Source organism: Asterias amurensis, chromosome 2 (assembly GCF_032118995.1).
Source record: "Asterias amurensis chromosome 2, ASM3211899v1".
Classification (NCBI taxonomy): Eukaryota; Metazoa; Echinodermata; class Asteroidea; order Forcipulatida; family Asteriidae; genus Asterias; species Asterias amurensis.
In genome coordinates this window covers 24,249,284-24,275,571 of record NC_092649.1, presented here as the reverse complement: position 1 = coordinate 24,275,571, position 26,288 = coordinate 24,249,284, and the positions used below count along the sequence as shown (strand labels likewise).

At 40.1% G+C, this 26,288-nt stretch overlaps 1 protein-coding gene across 3 annotated transcripts in view; it reads right to left on the bottom strand.

Annotated features, from left to right (window-relative positions):
- LOC139954299 (protein Wnt-5b-like) overlaps positions 1-26,288 on the bottom strand; it is a 105,960-nt gene that overhangs the window by 11,896 nt on the left and 67,776 nt on the right. For all 3 annotated transcript variants that reach the window (XM_071954036.1, XM_071954037.1, XM_071954038.1), the window contains exons 3-4: positions 21,285-21,553; positions 9,427-9,719 (exon numbers count right to left, since the gene is read on the bottom strand). In XM_071954036.1, the coding sequence (XP_071810137.1) occupies positions 9,427-9,719; positions 21,285-21,553 (562 nt within the window). The remainder of the gene's footprint in view (positions 1-9,426; positions 9,720-21,284; positions 21,554-26,288) is intronic.

Below are 26,288 nucleotides of genomic sequence, written 5' to 3'. Positions count from 1 at the left end.
GATGGATCCCAAGCCGGAGCCCCCAAAACGTGGTTTCGAAAAGGGTGACCGTCTGCCTGCTTGAAGTCTGTATACCGAGAGTACAATACTGCCGGGGATTAATCCAGAGCCTATACGAAACCATAGTTTCGAAAGGGCCGATCACCATATTCTCGAAAAACTCACACTTTTTGGACGCCTGCCTATTGTTAAAATCTAGCAGTTACCATTTTGCTATTTTGCGACAAACCTTCAACTAACCATTAAATTTTGAAGTTCAGCTGACAGTCTAATTCTCAGTGAAAGCCATTTCTATTTGCAGACCATGGGTTATTTACAATTACAGGTCCCCGTCAAATTGTTTAAGTGGCAACCAAATGATCTGAAGGTCAAGGGTTCACTGTTCGTCTGAGACACGTTCAAGGTTCTGATCGTGATACAAACTAGACTTGTGGACAAGTCGTTCATGGTCTGCTGCGATGAGATAGTTGAGTTGTGGCGGTGCTCTCGCGCGAACTGCTGGTTGCCGACTTCTACTCCCCATTTGGACCGTTGTCGTGAGAGCAGTGATCTCGCGGGCCAGCAGTCTCGCGAGAATACCGCGGTAATCGCGGGGAGATTCGGAATAGAGTTGGAACGCTATCACCGCGACATACATTTAACGACTTGTCCACAAGTCTACCTTACCAGATGAAAATTGATGCGCCCCTTGACGAAGTTTAAGGCCTGCAGTCATACTAAGATCAGTTAAAAAGACTATGAGAATTGGGTTGATTCAACTCTGAATCAAAAGACAACGAATCGAAAGCTATTTTTTTTTTTTTACATTGTTGACTCATTTCTCAAAAAGGACACCACCTCAGCAACTAATAGGAAGCTTTCTACTATCATTATCTTCAAACTGTGTAAGTTTTATGTAAATCTGTGGACATTGTGTTCTGTGTCTTACAAAAAGTACCCAAACTTTATGTCTGCTCACTCTTGAAACTACATTAAAACGACTGTTAGGAGATTCCCGTTGATTCGAGAGTTGATCAAAGACTACGAATCACTAATGATTCTATAAACAACAATTTGTTTTAGCTATCGGTATAGATGGAGGTATAGAGCGGTGAATTTGATACTCACCAGTGACGTCATGTCTTATAGAATTGTTGATCATAGCAATATTGAATAATAATTTCTACCGATAAATCTCTGTATAAACTACTTCCTTAATCTACGTATTGATTTTTAGTCAAACAATTCAACACCTTGATTACATATAAAATTTCCTCACAACAAAGTTCTAACAAGTTTTTATCAAAGATACGAACAATAAACATCTATTTTACAAACCTGCTGCTATAGTTTTAAAATAACAATCAAAAGTAAAACTAGGAGAAAACAACATTCGTCACTTTTAGTCACTTTTTGGTTTAATTTGAATTCCAGTAAGAGATGAAGGGGCATTACAGGGGAACAACGGGGTGCATTGTGTGCACAAAGTGAGGGAAACAATGCAATTCACAGTGTGAACAACCAACTCTTTGTAATTACACTAAAAAACATATCGTATCTGTAAGGATAAAGTCATCAATTTAATGAATTTTGACATATTTTTTGTACGAAGCTTATAGAATTACACAAAATTCATCAAACAGGCTTAGCTTTATAGCTACTGACAGAACACATGTATTTTTGTGTAATATTTCTACTGGAAACAAGATAAACCCTCGTTGCCAGTCACCCATGCGTTGTTAATAATTCTCCCCAGATAAATTTCGACATACTACCGTGGGGTGACAAAAGCCAAAAGCTGCCGCTAAATTGAACAATTTCCCCGACAATAATCCGCGACAGATTCGCTTGGAGTTACCATCACAGACCAGTGCCCAAGCTAAACAACTTCCAGCTCAAACCACCACCGATATTTGTAAGCTTTTAATCCGACCTGAATAATCCTTCTCACTATTTCTTTGGCAAGGGTGGTTTTGGTAGGCTTGGATTGGACAGGGAGGGGAGAAAAAAACCGGATGATTTGTCGCGCCTGCATCGCACCCCGCAGCCCGCCCTTGCCTCGCCTCCAAGGTGGGCGCTACCCATGCCTTGTTTTCCTCTGTCTGCCCCGTTAATAACGTGCTGGCGCCACCGGCTTTTCAACCTTTTTGACGGACTCCCACCCAAGAAAAGCCTTTGTGGAGAGACTTATGATGGAAACCTGAAGTGTAAAAATCGAACCAGAGTTACTACATACAAAAAGAAAAGAAAGATTCAACAATCATCAAGAAGTAAAACCGGGAACGGTGTCCAGCATTTACCGCGTGAAGACAACCTTCAACAGTGTTAAGATTCTCAGCGGTAGTTTCGTGTTCATTAAAAATGCCGTCCGCATGCTGTCGCCCGCAACACGCACCCGCTGTGGTTAAAAGACAACAAACTGCTCCTAAACCCACGATACTAAACACAATTCCCGTGAAATAAACACATGGACCTCACAATAAAAAGGCGTTCCTGGTGTCGATAATAACAGGAAACTTGTTGTGAAAATGCGAGAAAATAAAGTTCAACAAACTATGTTGTTTTTGCAATTTCACACCAACGCCCGCAGTACAAGTCTTATTTTGCTCTACAAAATGACCCCTGCGATGAAAAATATAAGTCTAACCTAATTTTAATTTTTAGATCGAAGTCATTATTCGAAGACAGAGAACACAAAGGTGATTATGAAGTACCCTTGCGAATCCTATAGAGAAACATTTCTATCTGAAAGGCTGTAAAAGTCGAAAAAGATAAATCCTAGAAATAAACATTCCTTGTTTCGATTGTTACAAAACGAAATAAACCCGGAATGAACGTTGACAAAGTCCAGCGCAAAGCATCACTCAGTCGTTTTACTGTTTTCTCCGATTGTGATCACTCGATTCGATTACTATTTCACAGGTTGGATGGTGCCTTTTATTGAAGAAAATTATGAAACGATAATAAATTCACTGATGAAACCATTGGTGCCGACACAGTTGCTGTAAACAAAACAACTTCGGACAGACGCAAAATAAATATCTTTTGAAAAGAGGCCGTTGTATATAAGTTCTCTGTCTCATTATGTTCATGCGCTGTTTTCATCAACATTTCATCAAAATGTTAGGGACCTTTAATCGTCAGGTGTTTTAATATCATGTTCCAAAACAGTTTCTAACATCTTACAAACTTTTGATAACAATATCAACCAATTTGTTCTGACATTTCGAACACTTTGAACCTGATCGTGAAGATAATTACAATAACCAAGATTCCAGACATCTTGCGTGTGGCACGCACGCTAGAGTTTGTTACAGTATCATTTCTCGCCATGCATCCAGCGTAGTTCCTAATACCAGCTTAGCATGACTGCTCACCATGAATGTAGATTTAAAACTGAGCCTTCAACAATTCCACAATCTCCCAAAACCAAGGATAAGAGTAGAGGACCCGTTGTGACTCACCGACCAGTCCATGATCAAATCAATTTTTTTGCGAATCGTGATGGGTGGTTTGCGTTCGTGAACCACACAAGCAAAATGCTCTGACGTGTTTTTATATGACATAATGTCTATTTCAAAAGGTTATGATATAGACCCGTAAAAAAACTCTGGATGTAAAACCTTGTTGGAAATACCATTCATTTATCTTTTTTATAGCTCCATTCGGATACCACATACGTGTATGTCTACCACTAGGATAGTCTTGATATTAGAACCTTTAAAAACACTGGCAGAAATACCATTCATTTATCTTTATAGCTCCATGATATCCCACACGTGTATGTCTACCACTAGGCTCGTCTTCGAACCTTAAAAACACTGGCAGAAATACCATTCATTTATCTTTATAGCTCCATGATATCACACACGTGTATGTCTATCGCTAGTAGTAGTCTTGATATAGAACCCTGATTAACAACTCTAAAAATCAGTTGGAAATACCATTCATTTATATTTGTATAGCACCATGATATCACACCATGATATCACACACGTGTATGCCTACACCACGGACGGACTGGTACATGTAGTCTGGTGCCAGGCGGCGGAACTCTATAGCTCTATCCGATGCAAACGATTGTCACCGTCGTTGAAGCATGTGTTCATATTTTTTTCTTTCACATGCGTACGATAGTTTGTGCCTAATGGAACCCTGCAAAAACTAGGGTGTTAAAATGGACACCATGCGTGCTGTCATTATAAAGATACCAACAAATAATCAAAATATACTACAGGGTGTTGAAATAACAATAATTCCTGCCAAAACTTGGAGTTATTTTGACACCATAAATGGTGTTACTTTTGACCCTGTCTGTGGTGTCTATAATGTGACAATTGACGTGTCAATTGTAAGTATGGTGGCTTTGAAAGGAAACCTCATACTCTCACCAAAGTTTTGCTACAGCACAGTCAACAACCAACTAATTTGAAACAGCTTTAACTTGAAACCATTAACTTTCAAGAATGCCCTTTGCAATGACTCGACCCGCAGTCAGCTGATGTAACGCAAAACGTCTCTTGTGCGTGCAGGACTGTTTGGATAGTTTCCATAATTTGGGCCCAATTTCATGAGCTGCTTAAGCACTAAATTTTGCTTAAGCAAAATAATCCTTGCTTAGTAAAATCAGATTACCGACCAAGACTCCACTCTTGTTATGCTAAGTAAACAACAACTAAATACCGGGTCACAAGCAATGTATTACAGACATGAAAGTTTGGTCAGTAGGCCTAACATGTATAAAATAAGCAAGCTGTTTTCGTGCTTAAGCGGCTATTTGTTCGCTTAAGCAGCTCTATGAAATTGGCCCCAGATGTACTCTTTGTGCCATAATGAAATCCAACTCGCCTGTGAATCCATTTAAGTCAATGTGCCCATTAGATACATCCGAATAAACACTGTGGGAAGATAGATGCACAAAGCAGCTCTTGTACACAGTGGATTACAATGCCAGAAAGTAATGAATACTGAACTGGTAACTCCGTTCTCAAAATATTCTTTTCGATATCCGAAAGTTGAAAGCATGGTTGCAGCTTCGAAACCGTTTCTTGAAGAAACACTGTCATAGCAAACGGTGAAAGTGCATGGAAGAGACAAATGCCCATATTGTGTTACATGATTTGTAAAGGATTAATTACCGGTGTTTTCTTCCACAAGTATTCAAAAGATGATGAATAAGACTGAGATGTACTAATTCTACCAATATTTCTAGAAATGACGTTTTGGTTTTTTAGGAGACAATTATTTCCAGAAAAAATTGAAGATATACCATAAAGTTTCATCTCCAAACGGTTTTGATCAACCATGGAGGTAGGAATACTATTTCCATCCCCGTGGATCAACAGAGGCCTAATCTGATAATCAAATTCTTACTTAATGAATCATTGTTTTTACTCCTCCAAATGGATGAATAATTGTGTTGTTGTAATCCCCTGCAAATACTTGTTCACTCCCACACCAGGTAAAGGAGACCCATAACAACCACAGGTTGCGGAATTTCTTTCTGATAGCCCCTATCATATTCTGAAATGGCTGGTAATTAGCCACCGCTTGGGTTCTTCCCCGGAATGTTACCCCTCTCACAGCGAGAGGAGGCTACCGAGAAGGCCGATCACTGGACGGGGGATAATGCGTTGCGAAGGCCGCTGTCTATCCTCGGTTCTCGTAACATTAACAGAGTGTTGTTGCGACAAGACCTGTCCACAATAAAATGACACCATACTCCAGATGTGATTCCATCATTGATATCAAATCACAATGATGAAGTGACGCTAGCAATTAGATAGGACTGCGGGCTGACTAATAAGTTTAGTATGAAATCACGCGGCCTGCTATAACACGTGGTCAGTGTGTATTTCACTCGCCAAGTGAGCAGTTGAAATGTTCTTGGATCGTTTGGCACAAACAACGCATTCCATAAGAAAGATTCTAACATGGGCTTTTTAACTTAATAAGTTAAGAACTAGATTTAGCTAAATGTTTATTTGAATAAATATATCCATGTTTGCATAATGACACCTGAAAGCATACATTTTTTGTCAGTGTGTTCCTCCATGGTTTAGTAGAGGGACATTGTTTAAAGACACTGGACCCTTTTGGTAATTGTCAATCACCAGTCTTCTCACTTGGTGTATCTCAACATATGCATACAATAACAAACCTGTGAAAATTTGAGCTCAATTGGTAGTCGAAGTTGTGAGATAATAATGAAAGAAAAAACACCCTTGTCACACGATGTTGTGTGCTTTTAGATGGTTGATTTCGAGACCTCAAAATCTAAACCTGAGGTCTCGAAATCAAATTCGTGGAAAATTACTTCTTTCTCGAAAACTATGTAACTTCAGAGGGAGTCCGTTTCTCACAATGTTTTATACCATCAACCTCTCCCCATTACTCGTTACCAAGTAAGGTTTTATGCTAATAATTATTTTGAGTAACTACCAATAGTGTACACTGCCTTAAAAAAAAACTGTAGAATGCACCCACGATGTAAAAATACAAGTACAGTTCCTACCTAACTATCACTAAAATGTATATCGTGTACGCACACGACTACCTCAGATTGTTCAAACAATGTACATGCATGTACATGGGCTCAAAATCAACTCCAGCAAGGATACAACCATAGAGCTATATTGCCAGAAAGAAATGATACTATTAGTTAAAATGAAACATAACAGATGGACCAGTGAGAAAACATGTGGATAAAGAACAATAAAAAGCTGGCTAGTCACAGCATCCTTCCTCCATGGTCACAGTAAAACAAATAATGAACAAACTGCATGGTAACCGCTATGGGTATAAAACAAAAAATACATCTCAATATGCTTGTTTTATTTTCAGATAAGCGACTAATAATGGTCTTGATTTAGCAGGCCGGAATTCTTGCATCTTGATTTGATACTTGACTGCTTTTTGGTACATGTACGTGTACTTAATTAATGGACTGTAACTAACTCGTTTACATTGAACAAGCATGAACCCCTAAGGTACTACAGGGATCTTGTGGTTAAGTGGTTACGAAATTAATCCTCAGAAACAACAGTGCCCAAAATGCTCTATCAACTTTATCAACATTGCATTTCAATATTTTCTTTATTGATATGAAATAAAAACAACCTAACACCATCCAGTAACATTGCGCAACTCAAATAATCCCAAAGAAAACAAAATAATAAAAGCACTTGCCCTGAACTGTGCTTTGAAGTGGACGGTTATTCCTTCTGAGTGATTGAGCAATTGTTATAAAAAAGTTGCAATAAAAATCGTATCAATAAAAGAGTTCATGTTTTCATTTCTTGCGAAAATAACAAGCAAAGGAGCAAACAGCGGGGAGTTTTTCAGCCCGTTAAAGGCAAGAATTATCAACAGTCGTGAGAACACATTGATTCTGTAAACGTCGAACCGAACACTGTTACAAAGTTTTGTTCATTTCCATCAATCTGACGCGGATTTCTCGACGGATTACAATTTTCCGGTGGATGGTTGCTTTATGTCCATTTTGGATCACAATCTTTTATTCCTTGTCTGGTCTCGGCTGCCCGTAATTCAACGGCTGAGGGTTGAAAAGCTTTACCTCGCAACGGGGGGAGAGGCGAGTTCGATCGGCGTTTATGGGTAGTGCCGTATACGCTTGGACGATTGCATCCCGTGAAAAGAACACCCCCTGACAAGGACGCAGTGTCACTTGTGATGATTACAGATTGTCCGCTCTAATGGACTTGAGTTTTTTTTCTCCTTTTCTCTCTCCCAGTGATCGAGGAAACTTGCAAAGCACAGCCGATTTAAAACCCCAAGGTTGCTAGATTTTAGCATGTCACGTAAAAAAGATTGAAGATTTGGGCAATTGTGGGGAAGAAAAGGGCGTTGAGAGGTTTGGGTGAAGGGCGTGGCTTAGGGCTTGGTTTAATCGGGGCTGACGACCTCCATATCAAGATAAAAGAAAACAGTTCAAAAGACAGTCAATGTATTATAAAGTAAGCAATCACAGTAATACAGACAATGTTACACATGACAAACCAGCTCTTCAAAGGGCCGCAAGAGCCTGGATTGACTGTAAGGATTTGTGTGTATTTTACAATTTCCTCGTGAAGTCTTTACAAAATGTTTTAAAACCCCTTAAAAAAATACTCTTCCGTAGCTGGAGGGAATCCCGACCGAGTGAAGGTTTCACAATGTTCACTGGGTTAAATCCAATTCCCCATTTTGTGGTATCTCCGCAATCGAGCAGAATAACTCCACACAAAAATAGCATTACCAATGATGCGCCCTGTGACGTCACTTGCTTACGAAATAGCGCCCTCTGCCAAAATATAACAGGCAAGTCTCGCGCGCAATGGAAGATTTTGGGGGGACCAGGGGGTCAATTGGCTTGCAACACTTTATAGTATGAAGAAAAAAAAACGCCTTGCTTTACGGAGCCCAACTTCTTAAACAGTATATGAAAGAGTACAATACAATTATCCCGAACATCTTACGTCACACTTCGTGGCTCACTAGAGTTACAACCTTTCGTCACAGACAACTCAACATTCGACCTTTTGGGTTGTCATACGCGAAAATAGCCATGCTGCCAAAACACGTCTGTGACGCTGCAAAAGAACGGACTGTTGCACGACGAGCTATATGCCTGATTTCCACAATCACCAGAGTGCCGTTTCCACGTGCGAACCAACTATTTCTAAAATGATCTGCATGCTCCGCGCAAACGTGCAGGATAAAGTTTGCCCAAACTTTTTAAGGGTACTAAACGTAGAGAAATCTCGTCTGCGAAGCACGCATGCAACGTTAACCACACCAAATTCAAGCTAGACCTTAAGTGATTGATGACAGTTCTGTTACTTTAATGACGTTAATGGACGTGTAAAATGTGTCGGCCACACATCCGTCCCGTGCAGTATTCACAAGGGACCGTGCATTATAACATGTTAATGAGCAGATGTGGGTCATGAAACGTTCAAACGCAGCAACTTTCGGCTTTGGCTCCTGGCTCCAGAAGTAGCATTTGCGATAGACCTTTGCAACGGGGCTTTTCGTGGCGACCGTAGTCAAGACCGGCAACTCAAACGCGAGCATTATACACGAACTCAACCGTTTCGAAGAAGGATACTAGACGAAAATGGCGCAGACGTGATCGATATACAAACGTGTTCAGAGGAGAGTGCACAGTGGCCGAACCAAATAAAAACATTAAATGAAATGGATGATTTGAAGCTTTGTCTAAAAATGGTTCAATAGGTGGCTCTGAAAGGAGTACGATTAATTTGCACTATACGCCACTCTTAATATTTATGCATGACGTCATAATTCGTACCCAAAATGAGGCTATGGGCGCACGTTCCCCATCTTGCAGTGGCTGCGCCCATCGCCTCTTTTTGGATTAGCATTGTGACGTACCTCATGAATAAATGTTAAGAAAGGCGTATAAAGGAAGCCGGTAAAACTCACCCGTCTGCCTGCCTCGTTGTTATGCAGGTTAGTCTTCATTCGTGCGTACATGTAGGTCCCCCTCGGATGGTTATTCTCTTTCTCTCTGGCGTCGACAAACTCTTTTGCAAATCGGTATCCATAGTCAACGTCGTCCCCACAGCCTCCCCACACCCAGTCCCTATCAAGATCAGGGGGTCGAGCCGCACGGCTACATCCACACACCGAGAGAACGCCCTCCCTGCAGGCACGACTTATGGCGTTAACTACACCAGCAGCGGATATGGTGTACGTAAAAGCTGCTTCTCTACTGGCTGGAGTTTGGTAGTGGTTCCCCCGGGAATGCATTACAATGCCAGGTCGGTGATTGGTCAGAAGTTTGGTGACAAGGTTGATTGGTGACGCAATGGAAAGAGAAAACAAAGAACAAGTTTAGAAATGATAGAGAAGGAGCGAATTGAGTCTTACCGTTTCTGTAAATAAGTCAGCAAAACTAATATGAAGTTACTGTTCACTTCCAAGAAAAATATACATGCTTTACTAATGCATAGTATACATCACGGTGCTTTTTGTTTTTAGAGCACACTATCTTTGTTTTGATTCATATGATTAAGAATACATTTTAAAGACAATCCTTCTGAGATAATTAGCTTGATAATAACCACAACTGCAAATGTATGGCCTATTTGTCCACAATAAACAAGAAGAGTTCCGGGACTGCCTTTTCACACTAATGTGCTTTTGACGATTTGATAAGAATTAAGATTTCGCGCGAAAAAGAATAGCTTGGTGGTTAAATTGTCTGCTCTTTTGCCGAATTTGACCGAGAAAACCCATAACAAACCCTGTACTTTGTCTTCTCAGAGCAGCAAGTTTAAACGACAAGATACTGATATAAGACAGAAGCCCGATTCAATCTTTCGTACGCTTTATTTGTCCACTTGTGACGCAAGAAAATTAGCTTCGCACGAAGCATTCGCAGAGTATGAACCGGGCTTCACGATTTCCCTGGGTATTCGCGCCAAAACTCCAGGGCACAATTCGCACAGCATGACAAAACAAACTCTACGCGAAACGTGTGAACTTTCATGATGCGAATACAGATGTTGAGTTGTCATAATGCATTTATAACTCAACTTTTTGCCAACACACACTCCATCATCCAGTAACCTCAACGTCGTCGACCAACATATGGAGCTAATTTAAACTACGCCTACGCAGAAAGATCATGTCGCTAGATATGTCTGAATTTAGAAAAGTTAGTTGTAACTTTATTAAAGGATAAAACAGTCGCAAAAAGTGCTCATATTTTGCGTGATCAACAATATAAAAATGGCGGTAACACCATGTGTGTATCTACTTGTCAGGTAGAGTATGTTCTTTTGCGATCTTGTATCGATAAATATTCTACTACCGCTAGTTCTCCAAAAAACATAATCTACCTATCGTAGATACACACATGATGTTACCGCAAACCAAATGCATTTTGATACATCAATATACAATACAATGCCTTAAATCCCATAACATATAAAAATGAAATAAACCTGTGAAAATTTGAGTTTATATAAATAATTTCGAGGCATACTTATGTAGATCATAAGATCTTTTAAAACACCTTTCTATAACCATATGCATTTCATAACAAACGGTTTCAAACTATTTTAAACGTAATATCTGGTGTCGGTTGAAACAGCCGACATCAGATATTACGTTTCTTAATATGTTTCAAGTACATTTAATCAAATATGACTTCGTCAGAGGAAAATATTTCACAGAAAAGAATGTTGTATGAACTTCACAATCAGTGAGCTTTGAGAAGCGAGATCAAAATATTAAAATTAAGACTTTAAAACACCCTTCAGCCATGAAAATTCCACTGCCTAGCTATGCTCAATCCATGGCCCAAATTCATAGAGCTGCTTAAGCACAAAACAGCTAAGCAAAATTATGCTCACCAAACTAAAGTTATCAGCCAAAATACCATGTCACGTGTATAATTTGTGACAGGTATGCTGTTCATAGCCGCTTAGCAGCAAATTACTAAGCCATTGCTGCTTTTGAGCGGCGCTATGAAATCTGGGCTCTGTGCCCAAATTTATCGTGACCGTTGGATGGAACCGTAGCCAATGTGGCCTTTCACTTTCGTATTACATCAGCACATAGGACGAGTCATGGTTAGATGGAACCCTATTTTTGGTATGCAAGAATGTAAGCAGATACCTCAATTGTTTTTGCTTAATCACTATGACATCATCAGGCTCAGATCACGAGTAAAGATACAGGCTGACCACCAAGCACCACTCGCTCTACACAAGCTACACTAACTTTAGCTACAAACTTAACTTTGTGAACACTAAGTTAACAACGATTACCGCGCTAATCTTTTATGTCAACAACGTGAAGAGGAGAAGGGGAAAGATTAATTGGATGACGGATTTACGGGGGAGGCTCATATTATAAACGCATAAATTATTCATGCAATCTCACCTTTCTTTGTAGAAGGAAGGCGGATAATAGTCAGATAATCGTTTTTCACACGGGTATTGTTTGCGTATCGGACTGGGAGAGGGAAGTGGGCTGGGAGAGAGAAGTGAGCTGGGGAGGGTAGAGGTTGATGCGGTTGGTGGTATTATCGCACACCGGGTTATAAACCATGGTCTAGTCTTCGAGGAGGGTCATCAACACTCCGTAAGGTTCCCATGAAGGATTTATACATACACCAATGGACCAACAGTGGTCTAGATTCAAGTCGAACCTACCACTTGAATTAAAATAATGTGCTACAAAAGCTATTTTCGATTTATGTTTGCAGTTTAAAGGCTCATTTACGTTATTATACTGACCACATCAACTACGAACCTGTTTATTTTAACGGTTCTCATAAGTCATGTGTTAATAAGCTGAGAGTTTCTATTGACAAAGGAGTCTCCTTAAGACGTAACAAATCTTTTAGAGAAGAAGATTTCTGGTTCTTGTGTGGTTACGCGAGCTACGGCGAAGTGGCCATTAAAAGGCCTATACTTCAGGCCGAGAAAGGGCTTACAGAGTTACTAGTTTGAAAAATATATTTGTATTATTTCTATATTAGGGTTCCACATTGATATTTTGTCAGTGTATTATGACATTTGAATCTACCCACTGGTTCAAGAAGACTCACCCTGAATCGGCTGGATTGGAAACTGCGTTGAAGTGGCTACACACTCTTCAAGAGCAAGCGAATAATCATGCGAAGTTGGTCACAATATTATTATTATTTTTTTATCTTTAGACATACACAATAGTTACAAGTTGTACAGGGTCTGTCAAGGTTAAAACAGTATAAAACTGTCATCAAAGGATGTGTAAAACCAGACCCCCCCCCCAACGATAAAAATATAATTATACAATATAAAAAGGTGATTGCACTGAAACATTTTAAAATCACACAAAAGAAATCATTAAAACACAAGCAAAACCAGACTATTGAAAACAAAAAAAAACTACACCCACAACAAAACACCGCAGCGATAAGAGGAAGGGACAACAATTAAAAATAAAAAACCATAGAATATGAAATCATTATCATTTGAATCTTATGATAAACACAGTGAATGTATACGTTGCCTTTAATCTTGTGCACGAGTCATGGCCTACAATGCCACCAGGGTCACTGGGCCAATATTGACCTATACTCAATGGGGTTGACACATTATAACTTTTGCGTATTATTATTATTAGGTAATGATACAAGGCCGGCTGATCAGAAACACAAACTTTGGTGAGTTTTAAATCTCAAGGCCGTACTTTTCATATAACACTTTGGCCTATAGTCGAGGGATTGTCGTCAAAGATCTTGCTGAGCGGGAGGACGCCATCGTCCCATACAATGACGTAATAACACCGCCATCTTAGAAGTAACCAATGACGAAACGATGGGAAAACGCGCAGTGCGTACACGCGGCGCTCATCTCAGTTTTGGTTTACAAATGACAGCCTAGGGCGCCCTACTAAAATGATATCGACAAGTATTATCATTCTTTATTTTGATTGAGCAATGTAGAAATAAAATTGTTCCTCCATGGCAAAACCGAGACAAACAAGCATTGAACATGCATCAAATCCCTGATAAAATATCAACAATCAGTGGACTTTTTCTGAAGAAATAATCCGAACACTGATAACGGAGTTCAGGTCGGCTCATTGCGCAGTGGTGTTACAAGAGGGCGGGGGATGAGGGGCTGGAGCCCCACCCCTGCTCTGGAACCTTTCCCATCCCCCCCCCCTGAAAACCCCCCAAAAGAATAGTGTTATATTAAAAAGGCTCCCCCTGTCATGTCTTTGACCCTGCTTGCCCAACTCCAAAATAAAAATGTCTGGTTCACTCGCCGAGTGGTACATTGCATTGCCTTTCCGTTCTGAAGAGCCCCGTTCGAATCCCACCTCGGACAGAGCCTTGCCTGTGGGTAGGGTTTACAGTCCCACAAACTGGTTACTTGGGTTTTCCCCATTGGTATGGAGTTTTCCTACCATTGACGCGTCTTGTCTGCACAACTTGTCAATGTTTACGGGGAAAAAAGGGGGAAAATTACATTTTCACGACTGTTGCGTTTGTTGTAAACTAGGATTGAAACTTTCAATACAATATCTTTGCATCAATGAAAGAGGTATAAACCCCCCTATCCCATAATCTCCGTGATCTGAACACTCCGGCTTAAAAAACTGCAAATTGTGTAGCCCCAAAATGTTTCATAAAGCAAGGTTGTCATTTTAATATCAGAGAAAGAAAAAACAAGATTACATCTTTTGTGTTGCAACTCCAATCATCGGTGAAAGAAATTCATAAAATCGAAACAACAACCAGCAAAAACTTGAATTGTATTATTATTTCTCCTAAAGATATACTTAATTTTTGCTCCCACGTTCTACTTTTTAGCCAATACCACCAGCACTTCACACACAAAAGACAGAAGGTGTCTGAGGGAATTACAACATACCAAAGGGCAGGGATTGTAAGATCATTTCACAATTCATAGTTTCTTCCAAATCACTTTTTTTATTGAAGCTTAACCGTGTCTTGATTCGAGAGCCTTTGGTGGTGTTTACACCTAACACTGTGGTAATTTATTGGGGGTAATTTGCACCTCACCTGGTGAGAGCAGATTCCCGCAGGGTCAAAACGCGGCGATCTCAAACCATGGAGATATTTTCTTCCTCTATGCTCAAACTAGCTCCGGGTCTCACTCGATAGGTATGCTTCTTATTAAGCACGCCAAGAAAACGAAGAGAGAACACAAAAACCTCAAGACTATCACGTCATCAAAATGTTTGTGCACAATTTGTTTTATGTACATCAGATTTTAAATTGGTACAGCAATATCGACTTCAAATGTTGTTGTTCAAAGAACAAAAATACGATTCATTTCTGATGTGGAGGTATTAAGCACAACATTTAAAGAGAGGATTTAAGAAAGCAATTCAAGGACAACAAAAACATGCGACTTCATAGATGTTTTATTAAAAAATTAAAAAAACATAAAAAAAGTTCTTCTCTCACTGAATGAATCAAGAAAACAAGTATTAATTTTCTTGAAGCCTCACCCAAACAACGATAAAAACTCACTTATTTTATCACTCCGAATATTGTTTCAAACTGATCCGATTAGTCTCAAATCCATCCAAAAATTCTTTCCAGCAAGTTGTCTGGCTTTGGTTTGGTTGTCCTCTCGAGCAGTAACACTAATGCTTATATAACAGGCATACAAATGTTAACCCAAACATTGGTTGTTGTGTTGCAATAGAGTGGAGGGCATAATTTGGAAGGTATTGAAGGTCTTTATCAAAGACAAAGGGTGTTGGTCATTCACCCAACTCTCATGGGCTGGCTTTTCACATTCCGTAAAAGTACTCATGAAAGTTCTCCTATTTAAAGGCAGTGGACACTATTGGTAATTACTCAAAATAATTATTAGCATAAAACCTTACTTGGTGACGAGTAATTGGGAGAGGTTGGTGGTATAAAACATTGTGAGAAACGGCTCCCTCTGAAGTGACATAATTTTCGCATTCGAGAAAGAAGTAATTTACCACGAATTTGATTTCGAGACCTCATATTTAGAAACTGAGTTCTCGAAATCAACTATCTAAACGCACACAATTTCGTGTGACAAGGGAGTTTTTTCTGTCATTGTTATCTCGCAACTTCGACGACCAATTGATCTCAAATTTTCACAGTTTTGTTATTAGTAATAATTAATAATAACAACAACCGTATTTTAAGGATACAAAGCGCCAGGTATTGTTACTGCAAGGAGTGGGACGAAGTTTGAGATATAAGACCTAATCCTTAGCACCATGTAATGGTTTACTAGGTGCTGTGGCGCAATATGCTGCCAATCCAGCCAGGAACACCGGGGCGAACCCCTTCTCTTTTCGTTTACATGCGTTTACACAACACATGGGTCCAACGGCTTTTCGTCCCATCCGAAGGACGAAGCAATGGTTATGTGTCTTGCTTAAGGACACAAGTGCACGGCTGGGGATTCGAACCCACACTCTGCTGATCAGAAACACCAGAGTTTGAATTCGGTGCTCTTAACCGCTCGGCCGCGACACTCCCATTTTTTTATTTTATGCATATGTTGAGATACACCAAGTGGGGAGACTGGTATTTGACAATATTACCAATAGTAACGACAAGTCATACCGTATCGCTGAATATGTATTTTGCTAGTAACTTAAGCATTCTGCTCGTCTGTCGGTCGAGTGTTTGTTTATTTTGCTTTGTCCGTCGGCGTGTTTGTGTGTGTACGTGTGAATGAGGTAACGTAATGCTATTGGTCATGGGTCGACCACAACAACCATAACAGAGCACCACACTATGTTGTTTTTTGTCATGACTGTTTGACTCGTAAAATCACTCATGGTATGTAATAATGTTCAGTACTTTGGGGTGTCAAAAAGGGATCAGAAGTTCTATAGCAGGTCTTGATCAACTACCTCCATGATCAAAGGGGTAATTTGTACATCGTCACGGTCCAGCCTTAGTTTTAGATCTGTATGCTGAATATGTAAGAACCCATTTGGCAGGGGAAGCGGCATCCCCATCCCCACATTCCATGCTTTCCACTGAGAGGGCCCCTGGCGCAACTTATAACAGCTGATATGAGCGTAAGGGGTCGAAATATGCCGTTAGTTCAAAACTTCAGATACTTCCCTGGACTCCTTTATGCGTTTGAGCCGTAAGTGTGTTATTTAACAGAAAATTTGTGTAAGGAATTAACTCCAACGGTCCTCCACAATGCCCTTGCATGACATTTGTCACATCCAGGCCAATTTAATTATATCTATTTGGACAGATTATCGACTTTTCTGACTAGCAAAAATGACAGCAGTCTACAACGAGTAGATTCTGATTGTTTGACTATTAGCTGAGATCGATGTGGAATGTCATGGTTTTTGTTAGGGTCTTATGCGTGGTGGCTGATTGGGTTAGGTTACGTCTGAGAGAGCTGGAACTTTTTTTAAAGAGGCTAACGGTTGCAATGTTAGTCTGGGGTTTACAGAAAGAAATTACAACACTGACTGAAATAAATGTCTACTACTGGGCAGCCTTTAACAGTAGGCCTACACTTCAGTTGTATGCGATATAGTACAATCATCTCGGGTCCCATATTGTTTTATTTTTGTATGCAAACTGTTTGTTTATGAATGAATAAATGATTGATCAGATGTCGAATTTTGGACTGGTTGGATGAAAACTGATTATAGACATAGTGCCTGTTCTCTAGAATATTTTGGAAACTAATCGATAATCGATCGATTAATATCGACAAAAAAAATACAAAACCTAAACTTACGTCCAAAGTCATGACAAGAGCAAAATTTAAATTAACGGCCCAGGTATCAAATTGTCGTGTAGACAAATTTAGGGCGTCGGCCAAAATATCAAGCAATGTTTCTATAGACTGGTTCCCTACAAAAAAACTACTAAGCATGCCGATCTTGCTAAGCGCCATTTCCACCTTCACACTAATCGTTGAATTCTGAACCAAGCCCCGTTACTACCTTTAACAAGAAACGCTGGGAGAACTTCTTTGATATTTCATCAGATGGCATTCCTCCAAACCAAATTTCAAGGATACCTCTTTAGTTTTCGGAGGATGTTTTTTGATGTCAGGATGAAATGTTTTTTTGACTGGTTGGTCCCCAAGCTTTGAGTGATGTGTTAGCCGTTGGGCATTCGAGTGACTGTGTGCACGTAGTGTTCGAGTAGGACACATATTTTTCCGGTCCCACTTTTTCTCTATAACTCTCTCTCTCTTTCCCCAGCAAAAGAAATATTCACGGAGTTGGGCCAACGACACCGGTTGAACCGCTCAGTCCCCAGGGGGAACGGGGCCGCGCAAACCCAGTCCGATTCCAATGCAGGTATTTACCATTGATACACAAAGGTTGAAGTATAAATGGCAAACGATTTTCCCCTGTCCACCTTTCACCCTGGACGGGGGTCCATTGGGGATCGATTCCCCCTGAATCTAGCCGTTATTCAAGGGGTGATAGCAACACATTGTACCCCAGCGCAAATACTGGCGACGAGTTCCTTTGTGTCGACAATAGAAGGATTTAGAAGTGTCCAGCCGCCAACTGGTTTCCCTGTCAGGGACCGTTAGCGTCAAGGCTCGGGGATGGCTGATATAAAAGAGTAGATGTCGTCGTCCGGACCCCAATGTGTTCCGACATGTGCCACAGAAAGTTAATTAACGGTGTATATGAACGAGAGTGTGATCAGTGCGTACTGGGTATTATATAGGCAAGGATTAAGGGTTTATAAATGTAGAAATGAAGAGATAATAAACAGCAATGAGTTGAGTTTATACCTTCAGTCATCAGAGATGCCCAGATTAAGTTGGCGTAGGTCATTGATCATAGATTCCGAGGCAAAACGAGTTCTTAATTTTTAAATTTTCCAGAGAACATAAACGGACCACACGCACAAAAACAGCAGTTTAGATCTAGTATAGCACAGCCCATAGTTTGTCGATAAGCTAATTCTAGAAAAGGTTTTTGTTTTCAAGAAACAGGAACTCGAAAATAAGTCAAATTTCGATTGGTATGCTGGGTTTGAAACCCATGACAGGTTCAGCTTCAATGAAAGGTCGAAAAGAAGAAAAACTCTTTTCGCAAAAGAAAGAAAGAAAAATGAAGAATAATTGTGTGGGATGGTATGCAATGTACGGCTGAATATGACGCGCGTATTTGCATACCTTTACATTGGCAGTATATTTAGATTGAAGTGTAGCATTTACTATGATTTATGTGAGTGCTTCTGACTGATGGAAAGTCAAATTAAATTGTCAATCCGAATCAAAAACTATATTGTCCAGGTGTACATACTGACCAATCATTGAGTTTCTAAGTGTGGGTCAGAACATTTTCTTATGGGGGTGATATAAGCCGACGTGTGCAATCGTGGCGCTGCCAAGTTAAAGCAATGCAATCGTCCTTGCCAGCCTAATAGTAAGTGTGTGATTAACAGAAACTAATATTTCCATTTTCGGTAGTTGTATTGAAAGTTTTGTATTATTTTTGACCTGGTTGTGTGTTATTATTTTGAATGGACAAACTGTTCATTCACAATGATAGCATATTGTACAAAGAATCCCCATTATCAACAAAACTTTGATCAGCTGAGCTAGATTGTTAATATCTCATGGAGTTCCACACAGCACTGTCCACACAAATCCTACTATGTCTTGTGGTCTTAATCAATTGTCATGAAACAAATCAATACTAACGTATCGTTCCAACTTTGCATTGAATGTTCTTTAAAGGGTTCTTTACAGGTTTCCTGACTTTTACAAAAATTAAAGAGTTATATTCGAAGATACGAGCTTTGAAAAAAAATGAAAACCCCTCTTCACTACTAAGAATAAAGTCACGGTCTCCCTTTAAGCTGAAAGGAATGCAAATCTTTAGTCAGTTTTGTCACAGGTGATGTTGCTTTTGGGCCCAGTGTGTCGCCATGGTCGGGGGCCGGCTTGCACTCCCAAATCCGCTTCCATCTTAAATTTCCCCTCTCGTGAAGTAACCAGTCAACCTATACGGACCTTTCGTTTCAGCGTCACGGCCGCCGTTTCGCTCCCGGGGCGCACCACATATCCCCGTCCATATATAATGACATAATTTCCATGTAGCAATGAATAGTGCACAATAACAAACGAATTGGCTCACAGTCCGCGCACAATGGTTCTCTATGGGAAAGTTTATCCACTGTGAAATAAGTACTTCGGCCCCCGCCTTCGGTCGCCTTTCTCTTTCTCTCTGCTTGAATTTTGAAGAAAAAAATGAATTGATTGGCCTGGACTAAACACAGCATGCCTTGAGGTGTGCCTAAAGATAATTTCTTAAGTTATTGTGAAATGGCTTACTAACGCCATTTCCGAAATGATCGTGTTGATAACACCAAGCCATATATTAATTTTCTTATTAAGTAATTGCAGCAATTTTATTGAGTAAGTGGCAAATTTCTTTAGATGTAATTCAACACATATTTATTGACTAATAGTCTGGGAGACGTGGTTCTACTACATTCAAGAATGGAGAAAGCGTCTGGGTCTAGTCTATACAAAAAATTGTAGTTGCTTTGAAATTTGAGACTAGAAACACTTCTGATGTTTCACGAATTAGATGCAGTACAATAGACCTATGTCTATCTAGTTACACAATCCTAACATAGGGCAAGGATCCCTACCAACGTGAAGCCTCATGAATATTCGTGAGTTTGCGAGAGTAGACAGAGAACTTGCCGCCACGAGAAGGAAAGGTTACGTCCGAAATAGAGGAACAGTTAGGTTTAACTTGGACATGTTCATACAACTTTAACTGTACTTGCTCTATGCCATAACAACTTTGGATATTATGAAACTAAGGTAAGGTGTAGTCTGTTCAAAGCCAAATCCTGAATACAATTCCGACCAATCACTGACGTAAGTAGTCACGCTGGATAAACATCTGACCAATCAAATGATGAGAAATGTACTCTCTAAATGCAAATAAGTAAAAAGGCACTCTCTGAAGAGCCACATCCCATATATGAGGGACAACTCTTTTTCGAGTGGTTTTCCACTCTTTTAGACTGAAGTTTGCATCTTGTTGAGTGATTTTTCACTCTGTCCTGGATTGAAACCCCTCTAAAAGAGTGAAATAACCACCACTCCTTTTAAAGAGCCATAACATTAGGGACAACTCGAAATGTAAAGAGTGGTGTTTTTCACTCTTTTACATTTAGAGAGTATCCACAGTATCCAAACCAAAGGCAAAAACGAATGCCACACACCAATTTGACTCCTCGCGAGACGAGAACTATATCCTCACAAAAATTATATAAGAAGCAAATACAAATCAAAACGATTGGACTTCAGTGTGAAAACATCGACAAAACAACTGGCCAATCAAAGACAAGAACAACAACCACAGAACCATTTGACAAATCACAAGATCTACGATGCTAGCTTGACCAATCACAGACACGGATAATGTCAACCTATACTGTCCAATCAAAGTCATTCCTTTAAACTGACTTGAAAAATCGCGATGGAGGATTCAAATAAAATCTTATTTGTATCCCGGTACATTTTTGGTTAAGGTTTGAGGAGGATTACACAGAAGCTGTCTCCAAATACCACGTGGTCTCATTATACACCACGTGACACAATTTTGTTTCACATTGTTACAGGTTCATTCCACACTGCTTGATACCACACTGTAATGATATCGCAATAGTGAACAAGGAACGATTTACTTATTCACGTAAAATGTTATCAGCAACTAGGTAACTAATTTGACCTACATTGTGACAATACACAACATAATATCAGTAAATTGGAAAAAATACTCACCAATGGCGGTAACGCGCCCAAAGACAGACCCAGTCTCCGCCGTGCTACAATTCCACCTACGGTTGCTGAACTGGTACCTGCACTCCTCGATGCCCAATCTTGCACCTTCACCGATGGGGCCCATGTGATCTTGGTATAGCTGGCATAGTTTTTGCTGACCGGAGGAAAGGCCAGGAAGCTCGGCGCACAGAGGCTGTGTACCGAGTATGAAAAGCTCCGGACTGCTAAGTGTCTCGAACTGGTGTATTCTCGAGTCAAAACCCAAGTTCCTGAAATTACAAAGAAAATTAAACTTACTTGAGCAGAAAATTATCCGAAATCAACATTTGATGATAAGATCGACCAATGCATCATGAAAGTCAAGTGTATTTGAGAGACCTATAACCAGATCTTTTCAGAGCCAACACTCCCACAAAAGAGAACTCTTAAAATTAATGGATGTACCTGCAACTTTACTATTAATTGTAAGTTATCCTTATCTTTAACACCATGCAACTTGTTATTCGTTGCAACATGACAGTTGGCCTATTGTAAACCACTAGTCGTTTGTGCTTCTGAAAACTGCCAATACAGAAAAGCAACTCTCTCGATTGTTTGTGGAAACTTTGATGTTTTTTGCTATACAACGCAACAAAACTTAGGCCTACATAAATGCATTCTGTCTTTGGGTTTCACTCAAATAGAAGATGACACCCCCCCCCCCCCCTCAACCGAATCTGTGATATATTTAACACGTATTGCTTTGTAAACAAGAAACTTACGCTGAGATCAACAAAATTGAATAACACAATGTGTGTGGCCAAAGATTACCAAAGACCACTGGACAATCCAAAGTTCAACATGGTCCGAAAGATGATACCTCCTCGTGTTGGACAGACGTTCCGAATCAGTTTATATTTTACTTTATAATGGTGGTAACGAATACGCCAAAAACCTGGGGCCAACACCAAAGAGCTGCTTAAGCAGAACATACTGCTTAAAACAACTCTTTGCTAAGTAGAAATTAGCAGGATACCAATCACAAATGTGACACGGTGGTTAAGCTGGTAACCTTATTCTGGCAATCATAATTTTGCTGTGCTTTAGCATCTTGTTCGTGCTTATCAGCAGCTTTATGAATTTGGGCCCTGTTGATATATCAAGTAAGGCCTGTTTTAGTGACAACAGCACAAACAAGTACCAATTAAACGGATGTCATACCATGTCCTTTTAGCCGAACTAAACCTTGGCGTTTCATCATTCTATGGAACCATTCTATTGATCACACAATAGTGTAAGTTTGTCACCAAGTGGTGTAAGTTTAACACCCACGTGGTTTAAGTTTTACACCACGTGGTTTTAGTAAAACCTTTCACTAATGTTTGACAACCAAGTTTCTTACATCTATTGTTACATTTCAATCTTTTAAAATTAAACCTGTCCTTTGCTAGTGTTTCAACCATTGTCGTAGACGTTGGTAGGCCAACTCTGCGGCACTATAGTGCTATTAATTTATCCTTCAATTGGGCATTGTTTGTTCTGTAGTGTTCTCGCATTTGTCCACCCAAGGTTGCATCACGCGGCTATTCAAGGATGCATTCCATTCGATAAATCTAGTCAAAACAAAAGCCTGTATCTTTTGTCCGTTATAAAATAGGACCTACTGAAGTGAAGGTAAGCAACAAAAAGGGCGCCATTTTATGAAGCGTTTTGGTTATAAATTATTAAGTTTTAGGTTCTTGAAGCAAGCCAGGTTCTCCGTTGTACTTTCCACACTCATGGGGGTTGAAGTCATGAACACCCTGAGCAAGGGTTCCTGAAGTTAACCAGCGTCCCAAGACCGCAAAGAAAAACCAGAAGGATATTTTGTGACAGCCTTTCCAGTTAGAAAAAAAAAGTACACAAAACATGTTGGTGTTCCTTCTAGACAATGCTAAGGGGATTGCAAGAGAGAAATGCAAGAAAGATGGAGAGAGACCCTCCAGGGCGAGAGAGGGTAGGCAAACATCGCAAGAGCCCCCGTAACTTCCCAGAGTACACACGGCTAACTCGTTGTCAACACTTGAGCCCCTTCAAACTACAAAACGGAGAACAATGGCAAGATAATATGGGGAGGGGAAGAACCACTTTGCCGTGTCTACAAGTGTTTGTAAGATCACCAGTGGAGTATGGTAATCTCATGGATGGAGGAGGTGATCACCCAGATCGGACGGTACTCATCCTACAGGTATGACAAGTGTTTTTGTCTTGAGGGATGATCGCCACTAAAAGACCCCCACCTCACAACCCCCCCCCCCCCCGCCCCCAAACAGAAACAAAAATCATATCCGAGGACGTGCCATATGTAAATACATCCTCGGGGTAAACCGATAGCACGGAGGTATTGGAAACATTGCCACATGCTCTCCTCAGCTTGGAACCACATCTTCAACGAATTGGAGGAACTGTTTCTCAGAAAGTTTTTATAAAACTTGATTCAAACTTCGGAAATGAATCCTTGGGAGAAGATGATTATTAATTACTCTTCGATGACAAACTTCTTGCTGTAAGAATGGTGGGTTTTAAAGTGGCACAAGGTGCTACACACATGTTTGAGGTAACTCTCAGAAAATGCTCAGGAAAGTGGAAAAATCTTTACAAAGTTAAACGCGACCATTGTTACCCCCACCCCATCCGAACTTTGAGAGGTGTCACATTTTAAAGGCCAGACCTAAAAAGTTACAACGCAAAGAATGGATGTATGCACATGTAATGTATGTCTTATATTTGAGCCTGAGAGAAGGGACCACGTGCCCCCCCCCCCACCCCCTTGATGCCTGAGGGTTGACGGTCTCTTAAAGGCAGTGGAAACTATTGGTAATTACTCAAATAATTATTAGCATAAAAACCTCACTTGGTAATGAGTAATGGGGAGAGGTTGATTGTATAAAACATTGTGAGAAATGGCTACCACTGAAGTAACATAGTTTTCGAGAAAGAAGTAATTTTCTACGAATTTGATTTCGAGACCTCAGATTTAGAATTTGAGGTCTCGAAATCAAGCATCTGAAAGCACACAACTTTGTGTGACAAGGGTGTTTTTTCTTTCATTATTATCTCGCAACTTCGACGACCGATTGAGCTCAAATTTCCACAGGTTGGTTATGTTATGTATATGTTGAGATACAGCAAGTGAGAAGACTGGCCTTTGACAATTACCAGTAGCGTCCAGTGTATTTAAAGACCGTTTGGGGCAAGGGTAGAATCAATGAAACTGGAAGTGGGTTACACGAACTTTGATAATGATGAGAACGATGGTAAGCATTCTATAGAGCATCCGTGACGTAAAGATGTTAATAAACATAAAGCCTAAAAGAGGACATGTCTTCTCAAAAAAATGACATTTGTTTTTTAACTACTTATCAGTCACTGACCATTCCTTAGCACTGGATAGGCATGAATGAACTCAACCGTAAACCAACACCTTGATCAAATATTGTATTTGTGTTGCTATAAATTTAGTTAATAATCCTTTTTCATTGGATGCGAGTGTTTTTCTCCATCCTATAAGTTTTAGGCTCCTCCTTTCAGCTCACAATGCCACTTTGGGAACTATATGACATTTTTGTTTGTTGCACATGTTTTTCATAGGTTCTATAGAATAGAATGGTTTGTCAACATGTGCAGTAAACACGACCCCCTGTAATGACTATTTTGAGTATTATGACCGAGTGTCGAACACCAACCGTTCACATCAGAAGTCTCACCTCTTCTTTTCATGTTTTATTTAGAAAAGGTGACAACCACAAACATAATATTCTGGATTTATGACACAACATGTTGTTCTGTGTGTGTATGAGATTTGGTAAACAAGTCTTGGGAGAGAAAAACAAGTTCATGTGGGATGTTGTATCTGCCATTTTGCGTAAGCAATTCATGTATTATCTGGAGAATGTGACAACCACACACATAATACTCTGAATTTTAGGAAACGTCATGTTGTTCTGTGGGTACGAAGTTGGTAAACAAGTCTTGAGAGAGAAACAAATATATTTATGTGGGATTTTAAAGCTGCCATTTGGCGTAAGACCCAGAACAGCCGTCGATTTCACAAAGAGTTAGGACTCGTCTTATCTCGAGTTAGGACGAGTAACTCGTCCTAACTCAGGATTAATCTTAAAGTCTGCATGCTACAGTACAGGGTTGGGACTCGTCCTAAGTCCTAAGATTAGTCTTAAGTTAGGAAGAGTTTTGTGAAATCGACGGCAGTTTAGTTAGGGTGAGAGCATGACTTTTCCTACCTCATGGTTATTGGTATAAAGCATAGGGAAAGGACGGATATAAAACGAGTATATAGAAGGCTTCAGTTAGAGCATAGAGCAAAAAGAGATGCAGCTCACCGGTGAACTTAGGAAGCGTCGACCCACATCATACCATGGAGGAAGAATTATTTCACTGTATGACCCATATAGGCTATGGATATGACAAACGAATCACCATCCACCACCAACCCAAGATAAAACATGAACACTTCCCAGTTGCATTGATAGTGCTTGAGCAACCTTTACAATACCACAAAAGAAACGGCAAACTGGCCATTAGTTGACACCAAAAGTATGGTCAATTTGGTCAAAATGTATCACCCATACCTTAGACACCAGAAAGATTCATGTTAAATGTTGAGTATTTAGGCCTATATTTGGAAAGACAGACTAGACACAAAGAATAAACATAGGTATCGAAACTGCAAACTGGCCAGCAGTTGACATGGGTTTTGAGTTTGAGGAAATTATGTTGCAATGTTCCACAACATTGAAGTTGACATGAAGTCACCACCCGATGGGTCGTATAGTCACACTTTCTACCTCCATGGTCACACCATTAATACCCTTTTTTCAAATCCACGCAAAAAGAGATAAGCAGACCTGCTCCACCAGCAATGGTTTGAATACAGCCAGACACGGAGAGCAATTGATACACCAGTAATGGCAGACAATGCGAGAGACTTCCACGCAGAACCCTCTCCAAGGCCATTCCATCCTATTT